The sequence below is a fragment of the Lagopus leucura genome, unplaced genomic scaffold (genome assembly GCF_019238085.1).
Source record: "Lagopus leucura isolate 7727_CA_CO unplaced genomic scaffold, USGS_WTPT01 Super-Scaffold_739, whole genome shotgun sequence".
Classification (NCBI taxonomy): Eukaryota; Metazoa; Chordata; class Aves; order Galliformes; family Phasianidae; genus Lagopus; species Lagopus leucura.
In genome coordinates, this window is record NW_024962255.1 from 15,175,500 (window position 1) to 15,196,048 (window position 20,549).

A 20,549-nucleotide genomic window follows, 5' to 3' on the forward strand; every position below is an offset into this window, starting at 1 on the left:
ATTTATTATGTGGTTCTCTCTAACCTGTGTCTGCTTTGCTGAATTCTGCCTCTCTCTGCCACTGCCTCTGCAGTGAAAACATGTCCCAGGAGCTCTAGTGCCAGGTAAGGATAGTAACATCAGTGCCTTGTATGCAGAGGCAGTGGGGTGGGCAGGGCTTGATGTGGTGGTCCAAAGGCTGTTTCCCCATTTGCTTCTGACAGGTGGCATGTATTTTTGATACTGAGTTGCCACACTGGCACTTCTTACTGACTCTAACTGGAATTACGAGCTGTATTTATATTCTGCAATTCTATGCAGAGGATCATGTGTTTTCATTTCAGTAACATACACCAAAAAAAAAAAAAAAAAAAAAATCCATTTGAATTCCACTTGTGTATTTTTTGTTATTCCTTCCCTGGTAATTTCTCCTCCTCTTGTCCTTTTTCCAGTGAGAACAGTATATAGAGGCAGAACAGAAAGATGATCAATTGTCTGCCTTGAAGCAAGCACAGCTTATTGTCAGTAGCTGAGCTGGGCTTCCAAAGCCAGCTCTGTCATGAGAGAGGGCCATTTGGGCATGCAGGCTCCATTCAGTTGGAGTCTGGAAAAAAAAGAGTGTGTTGTTTTTTTTTTTTAATCTTGATTCATCTGCTGCCTTGCAGTGTGACCTTCAACAAGATTTGCTGTATCAGGTTCTCCAACAGAATGTGGAGTGCAATATACTTTATATTTACAGACTGGTTCACAAGGGCTGGGCTTTGTTGTGCACTGAACAAGCCAAACTACTCTCCTGAGCTTACAGCATAGAAGTTGTTTTGGATGATAGTTAATGATCATTATAAGGCTTGTATGAAGAGCACTATTTTCCATTCACTGTTACAAAGTTATCAACATTATATCTTTTTGTATAAAATCTGCTTTTTTTTTTTTTTTTAAATCTCTACTTCAAACAATACCAGCAGTGTGGAAAAGAAGCCTGGTGGGAATCTTTGGAGTGGACTTCTGGCCTCATCTATGTGCTGATCTTTTCCCTGACTCAGAAGGATTTTTTTTGTTCAGTAATACACATTACAAAATAAGCATCTGTCTCACAAGTGGCTTCTTTTCTGGTGGAGATGGTTGTTAAAACCCTCACTTATGATATAAAAACCCTTATGTCTGTCTTAAGCTCATGCAAAATCTTCTAATGTTATTTATCAGATGATAACAACAGGCTTAAGAATGGGAGGAATGTAGGGATGATGAACCGTTTTGTTAGTACTTTTGTTGTTGTTGCTCTTGTGCCTCCTGGTGTTAGAGCTGTGCCAGCCACGTAGGTGGTTAGAAGGGGCTGAATGTGGTGGAGCATGCCTGCAGGAGTGTGGGTGCACAAGTAAGAAAGATTTTGAGAGAAGTTTTTAACTGCTGTGGAAGGCTCATTGCGAGCACGACTGGGTGAGCAGCATGTGGTTTTCAGGGTGTTCCTGCTGTGCTCAGATGGGCAGCAGATGCTCCCCAAAAATATGCCGGTATCCACACTCGTGTTGTTGCTGTAGGCGGTCCCATTTCTGGTTAGGGAGGGAAACCTACACAGTGGTTTAATATAATTTTTAAACCAAGAGACTGTGTAGTTACTTTCCCTGGTGTTTGTGTTTTAAATGGGTTGGTGTGGTTGGCTTTGCTGAGCATTTTATCCTGGAAAAATAACAACATACGGTGAAATAGTCTGTTGTCATAAACAGAACGCAGGAGGTGAGGGAGCTTCACAACATGAAGCCTTCACATGAGTGGCATGTGAGAGAAGGTGTGGAAGGTTTCAAGAGGTGTTTCTTCTCCAACTGTGTATGAACCAGTTGGCAGCGATGAGCCACACAGCGCAGGGGTAGCTCTTGCCCCCTGGCTCCAGTGATACTCAAGGCATGCTGCCGTCACAGAGCAGTGTTTCAGGAGCCTTGGAAGAACATGAGTTCCCAGAAGTGAGACTGCCTTGTAGACAGGGCTGAGTACCAAGGAAAGCTGCAGAACAGGAGAGGTGGCAGGAATTTGAAAGAGCGTGCTGAGTTCCGGACATCCATATCCCAAGGTCCCAGGAAGTCACTGGCAAGGAGTCAACATATTGTTGGTAGTATAGTACAGGACAGGAAAGGCACTGTGAGGCTCTGTCCTTCTCCTGTCTATATAGAAACCAACACTAGAATAAAAGCATTTTTATATCATGTTCAGTGGCATAAAGAGGAGTGAGGGAAGGCTAGATTCCCCAGCTCTGTTTGCTGTGAGGTGTGAGAACCTCCCCCAGGGTGTTGCATCCTTGCATACTGCCAGGATCTCTTTTCCAAAGGATGCGATGGTGGTTCTGCAGCTCTGCCAAGCTGCTGTACAAAGCATGTATGTCATTTCACAGGGAGCAGGTCTGCCTGGTAACAGGCTAGCGATATTGCCCACCTAGCACCTGCTGGTCCTGCCATTTCATTTCAAAGCCATTAAATACCATGAATTCATACTAAGAATTGACTTTTTCTTTTAAATTGCAGGATGCAAAGAGACGGTGCCATCATGTGAATGCAAAATTGCTAAATGAGAAACAGGACACCTGGGAAGGCTGAGCTGAAAGTGCTTGTGCACAGGATGACAGACTGATTTGCTGTTGAAGACAACACTCAGGAAACCCCCCTCCTCCAAAAGACTTTCTGAGTGAGAGAAGAGGAACAGGAGGAAGCACACAAAAGAGCAATGGGAATTGAGGGCCATGGTTACTTGAGATAAATGGCACATCCCTGGGAGTCTAGCCTGGTAGCTGTTTGCTTTTGCTTTGTCTCTCTCTGCAGCTGCTGTTACTTTTTTGAAAGCTGCTGCTGGGTACTGCCGTGGTGGCACTGGAGATTTGAGGAGCGACGTGGCTGCAGAGTGTGAGGAGGGTGGGCAGCCCGCCTCACCATGATTCAATTGTGGAAAGTAGTGCGGCATGTGCGACAGCTGGAGCTCCACAGGTTGATCCTGCTGCTCATTGCCTTCAGCCTGATCTCCATGTGCATCCTGGCTTACTACGTCACGAACAGTCCCAAAATCAAGGAGCCACCACCCCTGCCCTTCAGTGACTGCAGCAACCAGCACCGCATCTCAATCCCACCGCAAGCCAGCTGGAGGCTTACAAAATCTGTGGACACCTCACGCACGGATCCTGTGGTGCTAGTCTTTGTAGAAAGCATCTACTCCCAGCTGGGGCAGGAAATAGTGGCTATCCTGGAATCTAGCCGGTTTAAATACAGGACAGAGATCGCCCCTGGTAAAGGGGATATGCCAACATTGACAGACAAAGATAGGGGACGCTATGCTCTTATTATCTATGAGAATATCCTCAAATATGTGAATCTAGATGCTTGGAACCGAGAGCTGCTGGACAAATACTGTGTAGAGTACGGAGTGGGGATTATAGGCTTTTTCAAAGCCAACGAGAACAGCCTACTCAGTGCACAGCTCAAGGGTTTCCCCCTGTTCCTACATTCCAACTTGGGGCTGCGGGACTATCACATCAACCCCAGTGCTCCTCTGCTCTATGTTACACGGGCTAATGAGGTGGAGCAGGGTCCCCTGCCTGGTGATGACTGGACTGTATTCCAGTCAAACCACAGCACCTACGAACCTGTGCTGTTGGCCAGCACGAAGTCCTCAGAGTCCATTCCTCACCTGGCCACCCACAAAGCATTGCATGCCACGGTGGTGCAGGATCTGGGTCTGCATGACGGGATCCAGCGGGTTCTCTTTGGCAATAACCTCAACTTCTGGCTGCACAAACTGATTTTCGTGGATGCCATTGCCTACCTGACTGGCAAGCGCCTGTGTCTCACGCTTGATCGCTATATCCTGGTCGACATAGATGATATATTTGTGGGAAAAGAGGGCACTCGCATGAAAGTGTCTGATGTAGAGGTAAAATCCCCAGAAAATCATAGGCCCCAGATGAAATTCCTTTGTGCGCGGTAGGCCAGGAATGTCAAGATTGCATTTAATTTGAGTGAAGGAGTTGATTGCTACAATTTTTCTCATCTTAAACACAGAGAAATAACCTGCAGAGATGCTGAGGCACAGTATGCAGTACTCACAACAAGTTTTCTTCAGGTTTAAATCGAACATGTGCTTTGTAGGATCTGGCATCTCTGAATCTAAAAGGAGGATGTCTGTGATGGTCTGTCCTATCTCCTTTCTTACAAGGGAATAAGCCTATGTTGAAACCTCTAAAAAAGCTGTAAGGGAAAGGCTGAATACCAGCTATGATGGCAGTAAGCCTATGACAGCAGCTGCCTCAAAGTTGTTTTGGAAACATGCTGAGAAGAAGGGCAATATGTTCTTTCAACCAAAGTTAGAGAATATCTGGGGCATAGATATAAAACAAAGTAATTTTCCGCGTGTGCATCCCCTCACGTGAACTAAACCTAATTCTTAACACGTTTCCAGGAGCATCCTCCCTCCTCACTGGGAGTCTTAGCACTTCTTAGGTTTTGTATGCATCCATGCAGGGTGCATCTTTCATCTCGTCTCAGTTTTTTCAGGTGTGAGATTTTAAATCATGGTTCTGATGCCAAGTTTAGGTTGGGATCTGTTTAGATCTTGCTGTTTTTAGAGCTCGTTTTATCTTTTTAATTCATTCAAAGCTGTATACTTGAAGCAGCTCTAATTGCAAACCGTTGTTTATTTTACTTGCTCAATTCCTTAATAATCCTTTACAGCCACCCTTGATCATGACTAACTGGGACTTATAAAAAAAAAAAAGGAACAATTGTATGTAACTTTACTTGAAAGAAAATGCTAACATTTTCTTCATTTCACTGCAGTATCCCTTTGTTTTGAGATACTGAAATGCTCTGAAAGTGTATTTTCTGAGTGATCATAGTCTTCTCTTGCACCTTCTAGTTCAAACGCATGGAGATTCCCAGTTCTGTGTTGTCTGAGCAGGTTACAGACCAGTGTGAGAAAACAGAGGATAGTTGACCAAAGCTTTTGGAGGCGAAGGCTGTTCCAGTGATGATAAAAACAAACCCAGACAAGATAATTCCAAAAGATGCTTTGTTTGGGTTTTAACGGTGAAATGGAGGAATAATCTGCGATCAGTAAGCAGAGAATCTCAGGCAAAGCAGATAAAGCCCAGATTTATCTATTTAAAAGAAGTTCTCTGATTGCAGAGCCATGAGAGGTTAATGAATTTTTATTTTTTAAAAGCGAGAAATAACAACATGGATTTGTTGATAGCCTCTAGCTGTGGGGAGAGGGGAGTATAATAGTGATGGAACAGCTGGCATTTTCTTTGGCCTTTTATATAAAAGCTGTGTTTCAAGGCTGCTATCTCAACACACAGTTCCTTATCTTGAAGCTTAGATTACAGTGGTCGGGGGAGTGGTTTGAAGATTGGATGTTGTGTGAAGGTATAAAATTGACTCTGCTATCCCAGTGTGCTTGTTTGCCATATACAGATCCATGTTAAAACAGCTTCCCAGACAAAATGACTATTGAAAGGAAATGCTGGACAGAATTTGATTGAATGCATGGGTGTCTATGTTAGATGTCTATGAGAGATGTTTTTATTTGTGATGTTTAGAGGAGGACTGGTTAGCTTTTTATCTTTAAAAAGAAAAAGAAAAAAAAAAGCAATCTTGTTTGTTTTTACTTTAAAGATGCTCACCCCTTGAGTTCCTGTTTCTGCTGAAGGGCTGGAGCAAGAACTTGCAGTCCTCTACTGAAGTGAACCACTTGGGAGCTGCTCAAGGAAAATGTTTTTCCCTTGTAAAGTTCACCAGGGATTGAACTGCACATAATTAACAAAACAACATCTCAGAGAATCCTTTCTCTTATCAGCAAGTCCACATTTAGTCAGTTGTAAAATCATAATCCTCTGAATTTACCAAACCTCCATGGAACTGGCCAACAAAGACTAATGCAGGAAGGATCTGGCTTTTGTGATCCTTCCTGGTCTGCTTTAGGTATGAGGAAAGAAGATTAAGCATATGAATTTTTGCCTGTCTGGTGGTAATCTCTACAAGGGCATAAATAGCAAGCAATCATTGCTCCTGATTCTGAGAGCAAGTTAAGTGAAAACCGAGGACTTTGGGTTATTGAATGGTGAGGGTGGAAGAGAGTCTAGTAAGGACAGCTATCAATCAGCTCTCACCTTTCTAAATTGCACATGATAATCTTAGCTGAAATCAAAATACCCAGCAATTCTAACTGCCTGATTCTGGCATTGTTGGGAGCTGGGAACACAAGCACTGAGGGCTTTCTCTTCTGACTGCACTTTTCTGAGCTATGCCAGTGTTACCACCAGGCAATGAGGAAACTGCAGAAGACCTTTTGAGAACGTGCTGCTCTGTGATGGGCAGTCCCACTGAAGGAGGTGTTTCTGCAGCAGTGCTTTGGATGCCTTGGATGCTCCCACTATACTTTGCAAAAGTATTTATTATGTTCTTTATCATTTGTCCAAGGTTTTCCAAACTTTATGGTATCCTCTCATCCTAGCATCCACCTTTCAACCTTGTTTCACACACTTCTTTTGTTGCTTTTTTAGAGATACCTCAGATAGAAGAGATAATATTCAGGGTTTGTGTGAAGCACTGCAAAAGCTTTTAGAAGATTAAAAAATATGTATATTCATAGCTAAAAAAGCAGAGTGATGTGAAAGTTGAATTCTGTATTAATGTGATGCCTAGATGATAGACTCTTGATGGACTGTGACAAGCATGAAGTCATTCTGAGCTCTCACGGGGTTCTGTTGGACACCCCATCTTTTCCTTCTGGGATGAGCCTTGCTGAGCTTCTAGTAGAAAGCAGAGATAGGGAAGGGGCCTTTTGGGCTGGCTCGTAGACAGGTATACATCTTGGAAGGATTTTTGGAAAGGAAGACAAAATAGAAATTTGTGAAGAGTGATTTTCTAAGGTAAGAAACTTTCCTTTATAGAGATGGGGAACAGCTGAAATACAAGCTCTGCATCTAGTGCAATTCCTTAAATATGGACTTGAGGATCTGCTTGTATCTGGCTTGTTAAGTAAAAGAGAAACAGAGTGCAGGGGTATCAAGTGAGAAACGCCATCTTCCCAGCCCATTCCCACAGCTGTATTGTTTTGCCTTGGATTGGAACCCATATGCTAGGGAACAGTGGATGGTAGGTGGTTTGTTTTTGGTGGTTGTTTTTTGGTTTTTTTTTTTTTTTTTTTTTTTTTTTTTAATGAATTTCCAAATATTTTGCTTGGCACCTTACTCTCTTTGATCCTGTGCAATGAAAGGCATTTATTCAGACATACACTGTGCCATGCAGCTGTGAGAGAGACCGAGCGTCAGTGCAGGGATGGCACGTGATGAGCAATAAACCCTTCAGGAAGGCAGGGCTCTGCTAGGCTCCACGGGGCTACACAGTCTCAGAACTGCTAGGGCCCCATGGACTCTCCCTGGGTCCCTCCCCAGCCACAAAGGATTGCTGCCTGCCAGAGCACAGCTTTTGGGGATTTATCATCAGACAGATGTGTCGTCATGGTAACCCCAGCCAGGCTTTAAATCTCCCTCAGCGCAGAGAAATGCTAAGCCTCTTAGCTGCTGTCTTTCCTCCCTCTACCTTCCCACTCAATCTTGAGGAAGTGGATGTGCCTTTCAGGGCACCAGAGAGAAGTGGAAAGGCGTGGGACAGCTCCAGGGGCAATATGAGGAAGTGGTACTTTCCTGCCTAAGTGTTCCAAGTGCTGATTCTGTGCTGGGAGTAGTGGTGTCACTACTAAGCAGCTGGGCACACAGGCTCTTCTCTGGAGAGAGAAGCACAGCTCTTAGTCAGCGCTCCCTGTGCCTTGTGTGAAGGGAACTTGATTTCCCACTGCCTGTTCAGGAACTTGCGCAGCAAAAAAGGTTTCAGCCGTCAGTGCTGCTGGCATGTCACCTTGTTAAGCCCTACTTGCATGTGTAGTGAGTTCTGGAGATGTCATACGCCATACATCTCTCAAAATACCACCCTTGAGTGGGAACTGGGATAAAGGTGTAGTAGTCATGTGGTCACGGAGGAGCTGGGATCTCTGTAGAAATTTCTTCTTGCTGTTTTATGTGTGTGTGGAGATGGGGAACGAGCAGTTAAGTGTTTCTCTAGGGAAAAGTCTGAAAGCTTTGTTATTTGGGGCCATTGGAAAACATGGGGTGTGTATTCAGCACTGTAGAAATAAACTGTCTGGTCTTTCCACCTTGCCATGTGTGAGATGGATGGGTCGTGGGCTGCTTGTCTTGGGTAAAAAAGTCTCAGTTTAGTCCACTAATCCCCTCTCTCCAAGATGCATACGAAAGAAATGGGTGGTTGTGTTACTTAAGTTGTTGTGTTTAAGTTAATGTGATGGTCAGCGTTTGGGTCAACGCTATTTTGAAATATTAGTAACAGCAGTGGCTCATTCAGGATACCTTCAGTGGTATATGACAAAAGTAGCTCCTCAGCAGAGTTGGCATTTGTCAAAGCACTTTCCAGTACCTGAGGGGCAGTGTGCCTAAACAGTGCCTATGGATCAGGAGGCACGTGAAGGCAACGTTGTTGTGCTCATTTGTGCCCCTTGAAGCAAGAGAAAGGCAGCTGATGAAGGAAGATCTGCCCGTCTCGTCAGTTCCAAGAAGTCTGTGTGCTTTTTCCTGTGTTATGTGCACGAACATCTGCATTTATCCCAAGGCTGGTGTTAAAGGTCATCACCTTGGTGCATCCACTGCTGAACTGCTTTCTTAGAAAAGCTGTTATAATATAAATAACTGTGGGAACAGGGCCATCTCTGTAACCTGCCAACCACCCTCCTGCCAAGTCCCTCTTTGATCAGGAACTGCTCCCACAGGGGGCTCCGTCAGTGACACTGTTCCCAACATAGAGGTAATAGCAGAGGATGCATTTCAGGGCTTTGATTTTCACTGTTTTCTACCAGAAGAAATTTGACTAGAATTAGTGTACATCTTGCTCATGGCATAATGAGCAGCTTTTTTTTTTGTCAAGTCTGTCTGCTGTCTGCTGCTGGACCTTGGAGTTGTGGCACAAGGCTCCTTCCCTTTGGCTATAGCAATTATTTTGGACATTCAAAGCTGAAGGCAAGGAAGAGAGAACCTGTAGGAGAAATCATGACTGTGAATGTCAGCTCACCCAGGATTTTTTTTCCAGAATCCAGGAAAATTTCAAGCCAGAGGTACCTCCTTGTCATTGCAGGACTCCTTATGTGGGTATTCACATGTGAATCCACCTTTCATCTTTGAATCCTCGCCTTGGAACGCTTAGTTACTCTTTGTGATACAGTTGAGTTATTTTCCTCAGTGCCCCAGGTCCAGTTCTATCTTGCTTTTCTTTAATCCACAGACTTGGAGAAAGGTAAAAGGTCCCCAGCTGACAGGCAGGGGAAGGGAGTGTTGAGGTTGATCCTGGGAAGACTGAGGGAGCTGTTACTTGGAGGTGAGATTTGTTCCTTTGCCTCAGCACAGGTGCTTTGGGTACTTTACAGTGAGGTGAAGAGGATGTATGAGAGATGGATGTGACTGTTTTTAAAGCAACATCGTTCAGTAAGGCAAGATGGTACTTCACATAAAGGCTCTATGTGGGAACCCTTGGCTTTGTCACTCCACAGGTAACAGTGCCTTAGCTCCATCTCCTGTGACACCTCTTCAGACTGAGCTGGCACCAGCAGAGCGGAGGAATCTTACAGAACAGATTGAGTGTGAACATTTCTTTTTCCTTTCGTTCAAACAGGCTTTACTGAGCACCCAGAATAAGCTGAGAACTTTAGTCCCAAATTTCACCTTCAACCTGGGCTTCTCAGGGAAATTCTACCACACAGGTAAGCCTCCAGCACCCCTTTGTCCCAGCACCTGCATATGGCCCACGTGTTTGCGGGAGCTTCATGGTACAGGGCACATTCTCATGTAGCTCTGTTGTGGTTCTTGGCAGAAGTGATGCATCTCTTTTACAACTTGCAACTTTTGTCAGCTCGCTACCTTACTCTTTGTGCATGTGCATATCCGTGTAACACATTACTCAGAGCTTGATCCTCTGTTGGAACAACTGCTTAGAAACATTGAGCCCTTCTTCTGCTTTGTGTTTTTGCATCTCCTTGTCTGCTCTCTGTAGGTACAGATGAGGAAGATGAAGGTGACGACATGCTACTCAAGCATAGGAAGGAGTTCTGGTGGTTCCCTCATATGTGGAGTCACATGCAGCCTCATCTTTTCCACAATGTCACTGTGCTGGCTGAGCAGATGAAGCTCAACAAACAGTTTGCTGTGGTAAGGGGCATCACATTCCGTTACAGTACTAATCCTAAAGCATTCTTCCCCTGCAATAGCTGTTCAGACCCTGCTGAAGACAAATGTTAGCCAAGTAACACAGCGGCAATTAAAAAAGCCAGCCCTAAAAGTTTAAATTGGTGCATGCCTCCTGCTGTCTTCAGGCAAGAAACAGAATTCTCATGCCTGTCTGTGCAGTGTTTCCTGGCACCTGCATGGCCCCAGGCAGCTCCGCCACATTCCAGGGTGCAAATCCCAGGGCTGTAGTTTGCTGAGGTGTGAACTAGTTGTAGCATTACCTTCCAAATCCAATTATTGTATAAACTGGCAGTGAGAAGGCATTTCCTTTCAATCCTTATTCAGACTGGTTTTGTAGGAAGTTATCTACTCTGTAGTATAAAATGCTCTGTGTCCTGGCTCTGGCCTCCTCAGATAATGCTGGAGGGAGTCTTTTATCTAGGAAGTCCAGGGGAAAATCCCTGGTTTTGGCAGAAGAGGAGGGAAACCTTGAACGTCTTGCATTATAGACAATGTCTGCTTCATGCTTACAGCAGAGTTGAATATAGCATGTGTTTGAAAAGATGTGTCCTTTTCAACCCCAGTTTGGTTCTGTTGATGGTAATCTCCTTGGGAATAGCAAGCTGCTGTCTCATGTTTCCATGACACATGCAGAGTTGGAATGATCCCAAATTCAGAGTACAGTTGCAGCATTATAGAAACAATTTCATTTCCTTCTTTTCATGCTTAAGTAACATTGAGGTCTCTTGCTAAGAGAGAAAAGGCACAGAACACAGTTATACATATTCAACATAAAACAAGCTAGCAGTGGGAAGGGAAGGCTGTTGCTTCATTTGGGGACTCTGGTTTTATTGCGTACCACCAGGGCAGAACTGTCATCATTCATATTATTACCAGAACCACATAGTGAAATTAAGAACCATGAAATTCAGTTATCTCTTGTAATTTTAGTATAGCTCTGGGCTCCATATCTTCAGCCTCAACAGCCACTAGTTTCATGCCTGCTTTTCTTTGAATTGCCATCTTCAAGGCTGGCCCCAGCTGTTGTCTTCTTGCCTTCTATGTCAGTTAAAGATATTTTGTTTTCCTGCTCCAGTGGCTCAGACCTAGGCATTGCGTGTGTGAGATGCGTGACTTAACAGCACTGATTAGTTCATTCGTAGTAACCAAGGAGCCTGACCTGAGGCTTTGAATTAATCTGAAGTGTTACACCTGCAAGCTACAAGACTGTTCTTGCAGCAGCTGTTCCAAGTGCTGAACATTCTTGTTGGTCCAGAATCGCCCTTCCTATTTCTACAGATACATAATGCAAGAAGTATCTCAAGTTCCCAGTCAAGAGAGATTTCTTTTTACTCTGTCCTCTTGGCTCCAGCTTGGAAACTGTTGCTTAATGATCCTTAGTAAGAATAATAATTAAGTATTGGATGATCAAGATGTGTATTCTGCTTCCAGGAGCATGGGATCCCCACAGACTTAGGCTATGCGGTAGCCCCCCATCATTCTGGGGTTTATCCTGTCCACACACAACTCTATGAGGCATGGAAATCTGTTTGGAGCATCCAAGTAACAAGCACAGAGGAATACCCACATCTGCGACCTGCCCGGTACCGACGTGGATTCATCCATAATGGAATCATGGTGAGCAGAGCCCACAGGCTCCTGAGCAGTGCACATTTTCTTCCCAGGGGATGCTCTCCTAATGACCTGCAGCAAAAACATAAATCTCAGTATCATCCATATTTCCAAAATTATTAAGTGAAGTAAAGAAATGGAACTTGGCTACAGTTTTTTTTATTTCTTAGTAGAATTCAGAGGTCAGTTCTGAACAGAGAGCAAAATTAAGCATGACAAGATTAAATTTATGTCCCACTCACTTACTTGTTTGCTAAGTGCTGTGCTAAGTAAATGTCTGGGAGGAATATCAAAGAGTCCTCTGAAACTATGTTGCTTATATCCCTTACTCTTCATATTGATCTGTATAGTACTGCTTAGACACGTCCATGTATAGATTTCTGTTGCATCTGCCTCTTACCTAACTTTTCTTCTGTATTGTCAGGTTCTGCCTCGACAGACCTGTGGCCTTTTTACTCACACTATCTTCTATAATGAATATCCTGGTGGCTCAAAGGAATTGGACAAGAGCATTCGTGGTGGTGAACTCTTCCTGACAGTGCTCCTGAACCCAGTAAGCTCATCTTCAAGGGGGATCAATGTCTGAGTGTCTCAGCTTATTCACATGATGTGGAAGAGGATTAGATCTTGAGGTTGATTCAGTGCAATCATAAAAATAATAATTGCAGTGTGGATATCTTCAGTGTGAGGCGAAAGAGAAGGCCAAGGAAGCTGTAGCTATTTAAAGTTTCTTTGCCTTAATCACTGCTAAGGAAGAAGTATTGAGTGTTGGCAAGTGCAATAGTCCTCATCTAGAAATGAGCCAGGGTGATGTGCTGAGTGTGGCCCACAATGAAGTGTGTTACCTACACTGCTGCACCTTCTTGAATTATTAGTGAGATGTGCCTTGGTACCTTCTGTCCCACACACATCTGAATCTTGTTGGCTCATCCTCAGGCTCACTGGTGAATTTTTATTGTAAGTGCTTTCTCTGGGCTTTTCTTAAGTAATGTACTTCCCATCCTTTCAGAATGCATATACTGAAAGCAATTACTATGTATGACAGTGTATGCTGTTTTTTGTGATGTAGCTGTCACCCTAAGGCATTTTTGGGATATCTGTGTCTGACACAGCTGTTTCTCATTGAATGCTTATCAGTTCCATCAAGACACCAAACTACTGTAGTACCTTGAACACTATGTAGCCCCTTCTCAATTTTTAGCAATGGAAGGCAAATGACATATTTCTCACTTCCCATTGAAGCTGGGACGATGTGCTAGGTGTCAAAAGACAAGAAAAAAACAACCAAAAAAACCCCCCAAAAGCAGTCATTAAAAAAAAGTCCTAAATGGGTAGGAGATTAAGCTTTGTAGTCCTCTCCAAGTGTAGATCACACTCCTTCGCTTTCATGCTCATTGGCTGCTGTCCTTTTTGTCTGATCCTATGTATGATAGCTTTCTCAATTCTGCTCCTGAATTTATTTCTTTCTACAGCTGATTTGGCACCTATTGTCATCCATTTATCTGAATGAACATTTTCCTGCCATGTTTAGATAGTGATTTTTGAAAAATCTACTTCCATGGCCATTGCTTGATCTTGTCTTTTCTTAGAATTTCCAAGTTTCTGCCTTCTTACTTCTCCTTTATCTATCTTTTCCATCAGTGCCCAAGTTTGGGTAAGAACGTGTGCAAGCCAGTCCAATAGAGAGCAGCGTGTTTCTGACTAGGTGTGAGCCATGGAGTGGAGTGCTGGTCGCAGTCACTGAGTACTTGTTTTGTCAGATTTGTCATGCAACATCAGTGACTGTGCTCACCATGATATTTTTTTTCATTCCCTGCTTCCTTTGGATATTGATTGTAGGGCTGAATACAGAGCTTTTAGCCACCTCTGGCTGGAGCTGCAGAGGCTCAGTGAATCAGAAAATCAAACTTCTTCTCTCAGTGAGTTTAATTTTTTTTGTTTTCTCTTTTTTCCTAGAGCTTTGTGCTTCTCCAATCCTAGAACCATGGTACTGAAAAAAATCCTTGCAACGTATTTTGAGTGCATCACACACAGGTTGTAGTTTACAAACAAGTCCTGGATTTCTGAGCATTAGCCTGTGACTGATTCTGGCCTGGTGTATGATCTGTAGAAGTTAGGAGTCTACAGTAGCCCTAGCTAAAAAGCTGGTCCTCCCCACCACAGGTAGAATTATTAACTTTACGCACAACCAGCAAATTCACCTTAATAAGAGTCTTTCATAAGGAGAAAGCTATTCCTGGCTTTAAATATGGAGTGAACTTTGCCGTCATTGGTCAGACTGAAAGTGAAGCTTTTCTGGATCTCTCTTCCCATATGTAGAGTTCATTTCACCTCGTCCTACTTTGTAATAGCTAGATTTTAAAGAAACAAATAATCACTGTGAAACTTACGAGCTCTAGATCTCTCTTGGAAAACCAGTTGCCAGACTAATTAAGAGGACATTGCTGGTCTAGAAGGCTGTGTCAAGAAATTTTTTAAAACTTAGTTTGTAGATCCACCCGTTAAAATGTACTGATAAGCATGTGAGTATTGAGGCAGCTGAGGGTGATTTATGATCCAAAAAAGCTTGGGAAGATTGTGCTGTGGTACAGGATTGCCTTACTTGCCAGTTACTCTGTTGGCTCTTTGACTTTCAAAACTTAGATGCCTTCAGACATTTCGTATGTTTACTTTCCCTTCCTTTTGGCAGTGCAGCATTCCTCTCTCAGTCAGCAGTGGAGGACCGTGCTTTAAGCTCCTTTTCATTCACTGCGCAGTGATTCAGACTCTTGTATTCCTCCCACTCTGATAGAGCCATCTCAGAGAGTTGATAGAAAGCTGGCCAGCCCCGCAGTCCCAGCAGTGATCTGCAGCAGACTTGGACCAGTGTCTCTCAATCCTTTCTGGTGCTTCCAGCTCTTTTTGAGTGGGTATACATATGCAAGAGTCTCCAAGCCTGTGTGCATGCGATTAACTCCACAGTGCAAACAGATGATGTTTGATCTTCTGACTAGTGAACAAGGTCTGATGTGAGTGAAGAGAATAGTTGTTGATGTTTAATGGACAGGCTGCCTTGTGCCCAGTCTGTTTCCCAGAAGCAAAGGACATCTTTCTGATTGTTTCCATGCCGTTGTTGATTGTGGAAGTGAGAGAGAGAGGAGGGCTGTGTGACCATTGAACTAGTCCTGTGTGTTACCGATTGTGGATGGGAGAGAGAAAGAAACAGAAATTGAACGTAGGTTATGTCAGAAGTCGTGCTTGGAGCTGTTTTGCTAACAGTAGCTGTGGCAATGCACTGCAAGCTTTCAAGCCTTGTTTACCAGTGCATATGTTACAGGGTATGACTGCACACTCAGAAACACGAGGAAATGGTTGGGCTTGTCTTACCTTCTTGTAAGCCATGTTGCTGGAGATTCTGCAAATGACAGCATTGCTTGTGTGAGCATGGCTGGCATAAATATTTTACTGAATACAGTTAGTCTTGAGACATGGTTGCTAGCCTTGGTCACATGCAAACCATTTTTTTATTCTGGAAACCCTGCAAGTGTCCTAGGTAGTGACCTGCATCCTCCCTGCTTGGATTATGTCAGCGAGAAAGCCACTTTTTGCAGCAAACTTTTTCTCTAAGTGTTCTACCAGAAAATCAAAGGGATGAGCCACCTTTGCTGTCACACCATCTTCCTGGTGTTTGTCAGAATTGGGCAAAAGACAACACGGCGTGCATCCTTTTGCCTTCTGATTTTCTCCACGATGTGGCCCAGATCTTTCTGTGTTTTGCTGTGTTTGAAGAATAATGGAATCCTTAGAGTTGGAAGGGACCTTTAAAGGTCATCTAGTCCCAACTTCCCTGCAATGAACAGGGCGTGCACAGCTCGATCAGGTTGCCCAGGGCTTGATCCAGCCTCACTTTGACAGTCTCCAGAGATGGGGCATCAACTGCACCTCTGGGCAACCTGTGTTCCAGTGCTTCACCACTCCCACAGTAAAAGATTTTTTCCTTATATCCAACCTAAATCTATCCTCTTTAAGTTTGAAGCCATTTCCCCTTGTTCTGTCAGCACAAACCCTGCTGAAGAGCCTGTTCCTTTCTTTGCTGTAGCTTCCTTTTAGATACTAAAAGGCCGCTATCAGGTCACATCACAGCCTTCTCTTCTCCAGCTGAACAGCCCCAGCTCTCTCAGCCTGTCCTTAAAGGAGAGGTGTTCCATCCCTTGGATCATTTTTGTGGCCCTCCTCTGGATGCACTCCAACAGATCCATGTCTCTCCTGTGCTGAGGACTCCACATCTGGACACAGTACTCCAGGTGAGGCCTCACCAGTGCAGAGCAGAAGGGCAGGATCACTTCCCTCTCCCTGCTGGCCACACTTCTTTTGATGCAGCCCAGGATATGGTTGGCTTTCTGGGCTGTGAGGGGGCATTGCTGGCTCATGTCCAGTTTACTATCTGCCAGTATTCCCAGGTCCTTTTCAGTAGGGCTGTGCTCCATCCCTTCGTCCCTCTGCTTGTATTGATAATGAGGGTTGCCTCGACCCAGGTGCAAGATCTTGCACTTGGATTTGTTGAACCTCCTGAGGTTCTCCTGGGTCCACTCCTCAAGTCTGTCCAGTGCCTCTTGATGGCATCCCATCCCTCTGCACCCCACAGCTTGGTCTCATCAACAAACTTGCTGAGGGTGCACTTCACTCCACTGTCAATGTCATTGAAGATGATATTAAAGAGTATCGGTTCCAGCACTGACCTGAGAGGGACACCACTCATCACTGATCTCCATCCAGACATTGAGCCACTGACCACCACTCTCTGGACTCGATCCTGCAGCACATCATTTTTACACAGCAGCACCAAGTGCAAACACTTGAAGTATAGGTGCCAGAACCTGCCTGGCAGGGCTGCTCCATCAGTTCAGTGGGAAATAAGAAGTGAAAGATTCACAGACAGGCAAATGTGATAAATCCTTAACTCTGCTCAGTTTCTTTGTGTGGTAATGCTACCACTGTTTGCTGCTGCCTATTCAAAGGTAGGGTAGGATTACATTAATTTTCAGTGCCTTGGGGAAGGTTTGGCACAAAGTACCAGAAGTACCTCTAGTTGCACTAAGATCATTCCATGGTGCTACTGTGCAGAAGACTGAATTCAAGCATCTGTACTGCCGCAAGTGTATTCATTCAGTGCCATCCGTATCCTCCTTCCTTCTTTTCCCTACTGTGAGAGGGAAGGCTACTCCTGCTCACTGCCAGAGCGGTGTTTGGTTGCCTGCTGACATCACCTGGCACCATCAGCAGGTTCAGCAGTGGGTGCTTGGAGAGAGGCAGGGAAGCTTCCATTCTTCCAGGTGACCCTGCAAATAGCAGGAGGGTTGAAACTAGATAATCATTGATTATGGTCCTTTTCAACCCAGGCCATTCTATGATACGATTCTATGATAAAACAGGCTTTGGAAGTTTTAGACTAGGAGAGGGTGGCTGATTAACCTTTGTTTCCCCTCACTGTCCCAGAGCCACTAGAGTGGGATTTTGAGCTTATTCTGGACTCACAGGCAGGGCTCAGCCTCTACAACCATTTCCTGAGGTTGCTGAGAAATGCCTGTCCCTCCTCTTCTTAGTTTCTGCTACTCTGCAAGCACTAAATTTCTTTTGTTTTTCATCAGCGCAGTGCTTGCTGTACACTGGCAGATGCATGTTTGTCAACCAAGACCGCCAGGGCAGTTTGAGGTGTGAACAGCCTCTTCCTTGACAGTACAGTCAAGTCAGGAGGAAACAATACTGTTATCTGATTCAGCAGTTTCCCATGTCCTTATTTTCAGATCAGCATCTTCATGACCCACCTGTCTAACTATGGGAATGACCGCCTGGGACTGTACACTTTTGAGAGCCTGGTCAAGTTTGTGCAGTGCTGGACCAACCTTCGCCTGCAGACACTGCCCCCAGTCCAGCTTGCAAAGAAGTACTTTGAAATCTTTCCTCAGGAGAAGAATCCCTTGTGGCAGGTGAGAAAACTGTTCTAATCACTCCTCCTGGTTTTCCTAGATCTATGTTCTGTATCTAAAGCAGAGAAACTGGTGATCCAGAGCACAGAGTGGTAATGCATGAAGGTTTTAGGTTTAACCTTTGTGGCTTCAGGCTGGAAGTGGAAGGGAAGGGGGTAATGGTGTGAGCTTAGGAACAGGAATGGCTGGTGAAAATGTTTGGAAGGAGGGCTGTAGACATTTGGGTCATTAAAAAGCTTCAATAGAGCAAAGTGCTGTGAAATGCTAAGTGTATGAGGAATAACCCTGTTTGTTGCTCAAAGAGCTTTGCAGGCATGTTAACATGATTAATCTTAAAGTAATTTCACACCACAGAATTCATGTTCATTAAATAAAAACATGTTTATTCCATTTTATCCCAGAGCAGCAGCTCTGCCTGATAATGAGCAGATGAAATTAACTGAAGGTGATAGAGTTGTCTGCCAGCCAGCAGTTCACAGATGCTTAGCTGTACTATCGTGGTGGCCCAGCCCAGTGTGGCTACACAGGGCAAGTCCTGTGGTTTACACTCTTGGAGGGACTTTGGCTTCTGGGTTGCATTTGGCTTTTGAAAAATGTTCCCTCCTGCTTTTATCTAGCTCGCTGCTTGGCAGAGCAGCAGTGTGGCTGTGAAGTGTTCCTCATATGCTAATAGCATCTTCCCTAGAGGACTGCCTTCCAGCTTCTCCTCCCCTTTTCATTAGCTCCTGTGCTAATGCTTAATCCCATCACTTACGCTGCAGAATCCCTGTGATGATAAGAGGCACAAGGATATCTGGTCCAAAGAGAAAACATGTGATCGACTCCCCAAGTTCCTCATTGTGGGACCTCAGAAAACTGGTAATGTGAAAACTTTATCTAAAAATAGATTGCATCTTTCATCTCATTCCTCCAGAGAGGAGAACTGGAAAGGTCTGTGTTGTAGATCTGTATTGCTGCTCTTCATACAGTCTGCCAAATGTCCACAGAGGACATTTCAGAGAATCTCAAATTTGTTCTTAACAAAATCTGGCAAGTCTGTTGCTTCGAGCCTTGACACTTTCTTAGCACCAGTCCTTGTTTGCAGGGAAAAACCCTACCTGCAGAGTTGTGTTCTGGCTTTTCCACCCAAGCTCAGAGAAGCTGTGACCTTTCTTAGTTTGTCCCAAGACATAAGCTGTCAGCGGGACTAAACACACGCTTAGCGAAGGTTACAGTGAACGTCCCTTGGTGCCTTTATTGTGACAGATCTGTGTACCCGCTGCATAGTCACGTCACTGTCAGTAGGAGGCTGAGATCCTCTTTTGTTTGACCTCTGTCACCACCTCTTAACTGCTGCAGCATTGTGGTTGGCAGTGACATGACTGTGTGTGTACTGTCCTGAGAAGTCCCTTCTAGCCTGAAGAGAGCAAAATCTCTTCAGCCAAAGCCAGATCTTCGGACCTCGGCTTTCTCTGTAGTGCAGTGAAACAGCAGGCACCAGCCCAGCCCAGCAAATGGTGATCCTGGCCTAGAGCAAGAGGCTTGCCCAGGTAAGCTTTTGTCTCTGGCTTGTGTCGCTGTGAAGCTCTGTTGGCGTGTGTGCAGCGTGGGTCCTCTGGATCATGGTCCAGGCTGCTTGCAACTGTACAGTAAGAAAACCTTGTCCTGGCATCTGGTTTATTGACCCATGAAAGCCCTATAGCTGGGGGCAGAGTAGGATTATCAGGCTTGGCTGGGTAAGGGGAAAACATTCACAGCAGATTCAGGCTATGCTATCTCTAGCTGAATTCCCATGTGAGGAAATTAATGTCCCCAATGCATCTCCTCCCTGAATGTGTGATATTGTCCTGCAGCGCCCGTGTCACCTTTTGGTTGACAGGTATGAGTTCTGCCACATAGGAGTGTGGCTGCACTGCTGAGACAGGTGGGAACAGCCCAACTGCCTCAGTGCAGCTGACATGGATGACAGTTGTGCTACCGAAGTGTCTTAAATCAGCTGCATGAGTTGAAGTCTGGGACTGAACTATTGAGCCATGCTCAGTTTCAAAGTGGTGTCTCTGCTCTTGAAGCCTGCGTGAGGAGTGGGTTAGCCATGTACAGCAGGAGTGTGTCCACTGGGGGTCTGTGCCTTGCAGCGAAGATAAAGCTTTTGATTCAGCCAAACATTATGTGCGAGTAGTTCCTGCTATCTTGTTCCTGTTGCAGGCACAACAGCTGTGCATTTCTTCTTGACCATGCATCCAGCTGTCACCAGTAACTTCCCAAGTCCATCCACTTTTGAGGAGATCCAGTTTTTTAATGGACCCAACTATCATAAAGGAATTGATTGGTAAGAATCCTGACATGTGTTCTTCTGTCATAAGTTGCACCTGTATTGTCTTATCCTGAATGTTCTTGTGTGTCCATCTCAGCCCTCTTAGTAGCTTCTCCATTTCTGTTTGTTTGTTTTCATTGCTACTGCTCAGCACATGTTTGCCTCCTAACCCAACTGCTTGCTTGCAGGAATAGGACACATAGTTTTGATCTTAATGTCTGCTCACCAGCAGATACCTAGGGGTGTTATGGAGCTTTACAAATTAGGGAATCTGTTGAATCCACTATTATCATGAGATTTCTTCTCCTTTGACAAGCAAAACAGGCAACAATGTGCTTGTTTAAAAGTTCTTTGTGGTTTCTGAGTTGAGACACAGGACAGAAGGGAGGACCTCTATACTGTTGTTCTGAGCCCATTA

The 20,549-nt window shown here is 44.6% G+C and overlaps 1 protein-coding gene across 7 annotated transcripts in view; it reads left to right on the forward strand.

Moving 5' to 3' along the window:
• Positions 1 to 20,549, forward strand: part of NDST2 (N-deacetylase and N-sulfotransferase 2) — a 104,443-nt gene that overhangs the window by 77,862 nt on the left and 6,032 nt on the right. For all 7 annotated transcript variants that reach the window (XM_042862831.1, XM_042862834.1, XM_042862836.1 and 4 more), the window contains 8 exons: positions 2,493 to 3,888; positions 9,690 to 9,777; positions 10,068 to 10,222; positions 11,693 to 11,878; positions 12,297 to 12,425; positions 17,656 to 17,838; positions 18,600 to 18,696; positions 20,023 to 20,146. In XM_042862831.1, coding sequence (XP_042718765.1) covers positions 2,896 to 3,888; positions 9,690 to 9,777; positions 10,068 to 10,222; positions 11,693 to 11,878; positions 12,297 to 12,425; positions 17,656 to 17,838; positions 18,600 to 18,696; positions 20,023 to 20,146 — 1,955 coding nt within the window. In that variant the 5' untranslated portion in view covers positions 2,493 to 2,895. The remainder of the gene's footprint in view (positions 1 to 2,492; positions 3,889 to 9,689; positions 9,778 to 10,067; positions 10,223 to 11,692; positions 11,879 to 12,296; positions 12,426 to 17,655; positions 17,839 to 18,599; positions 18,697 to 20,022; positions 20,147 to 20,549) is intronic.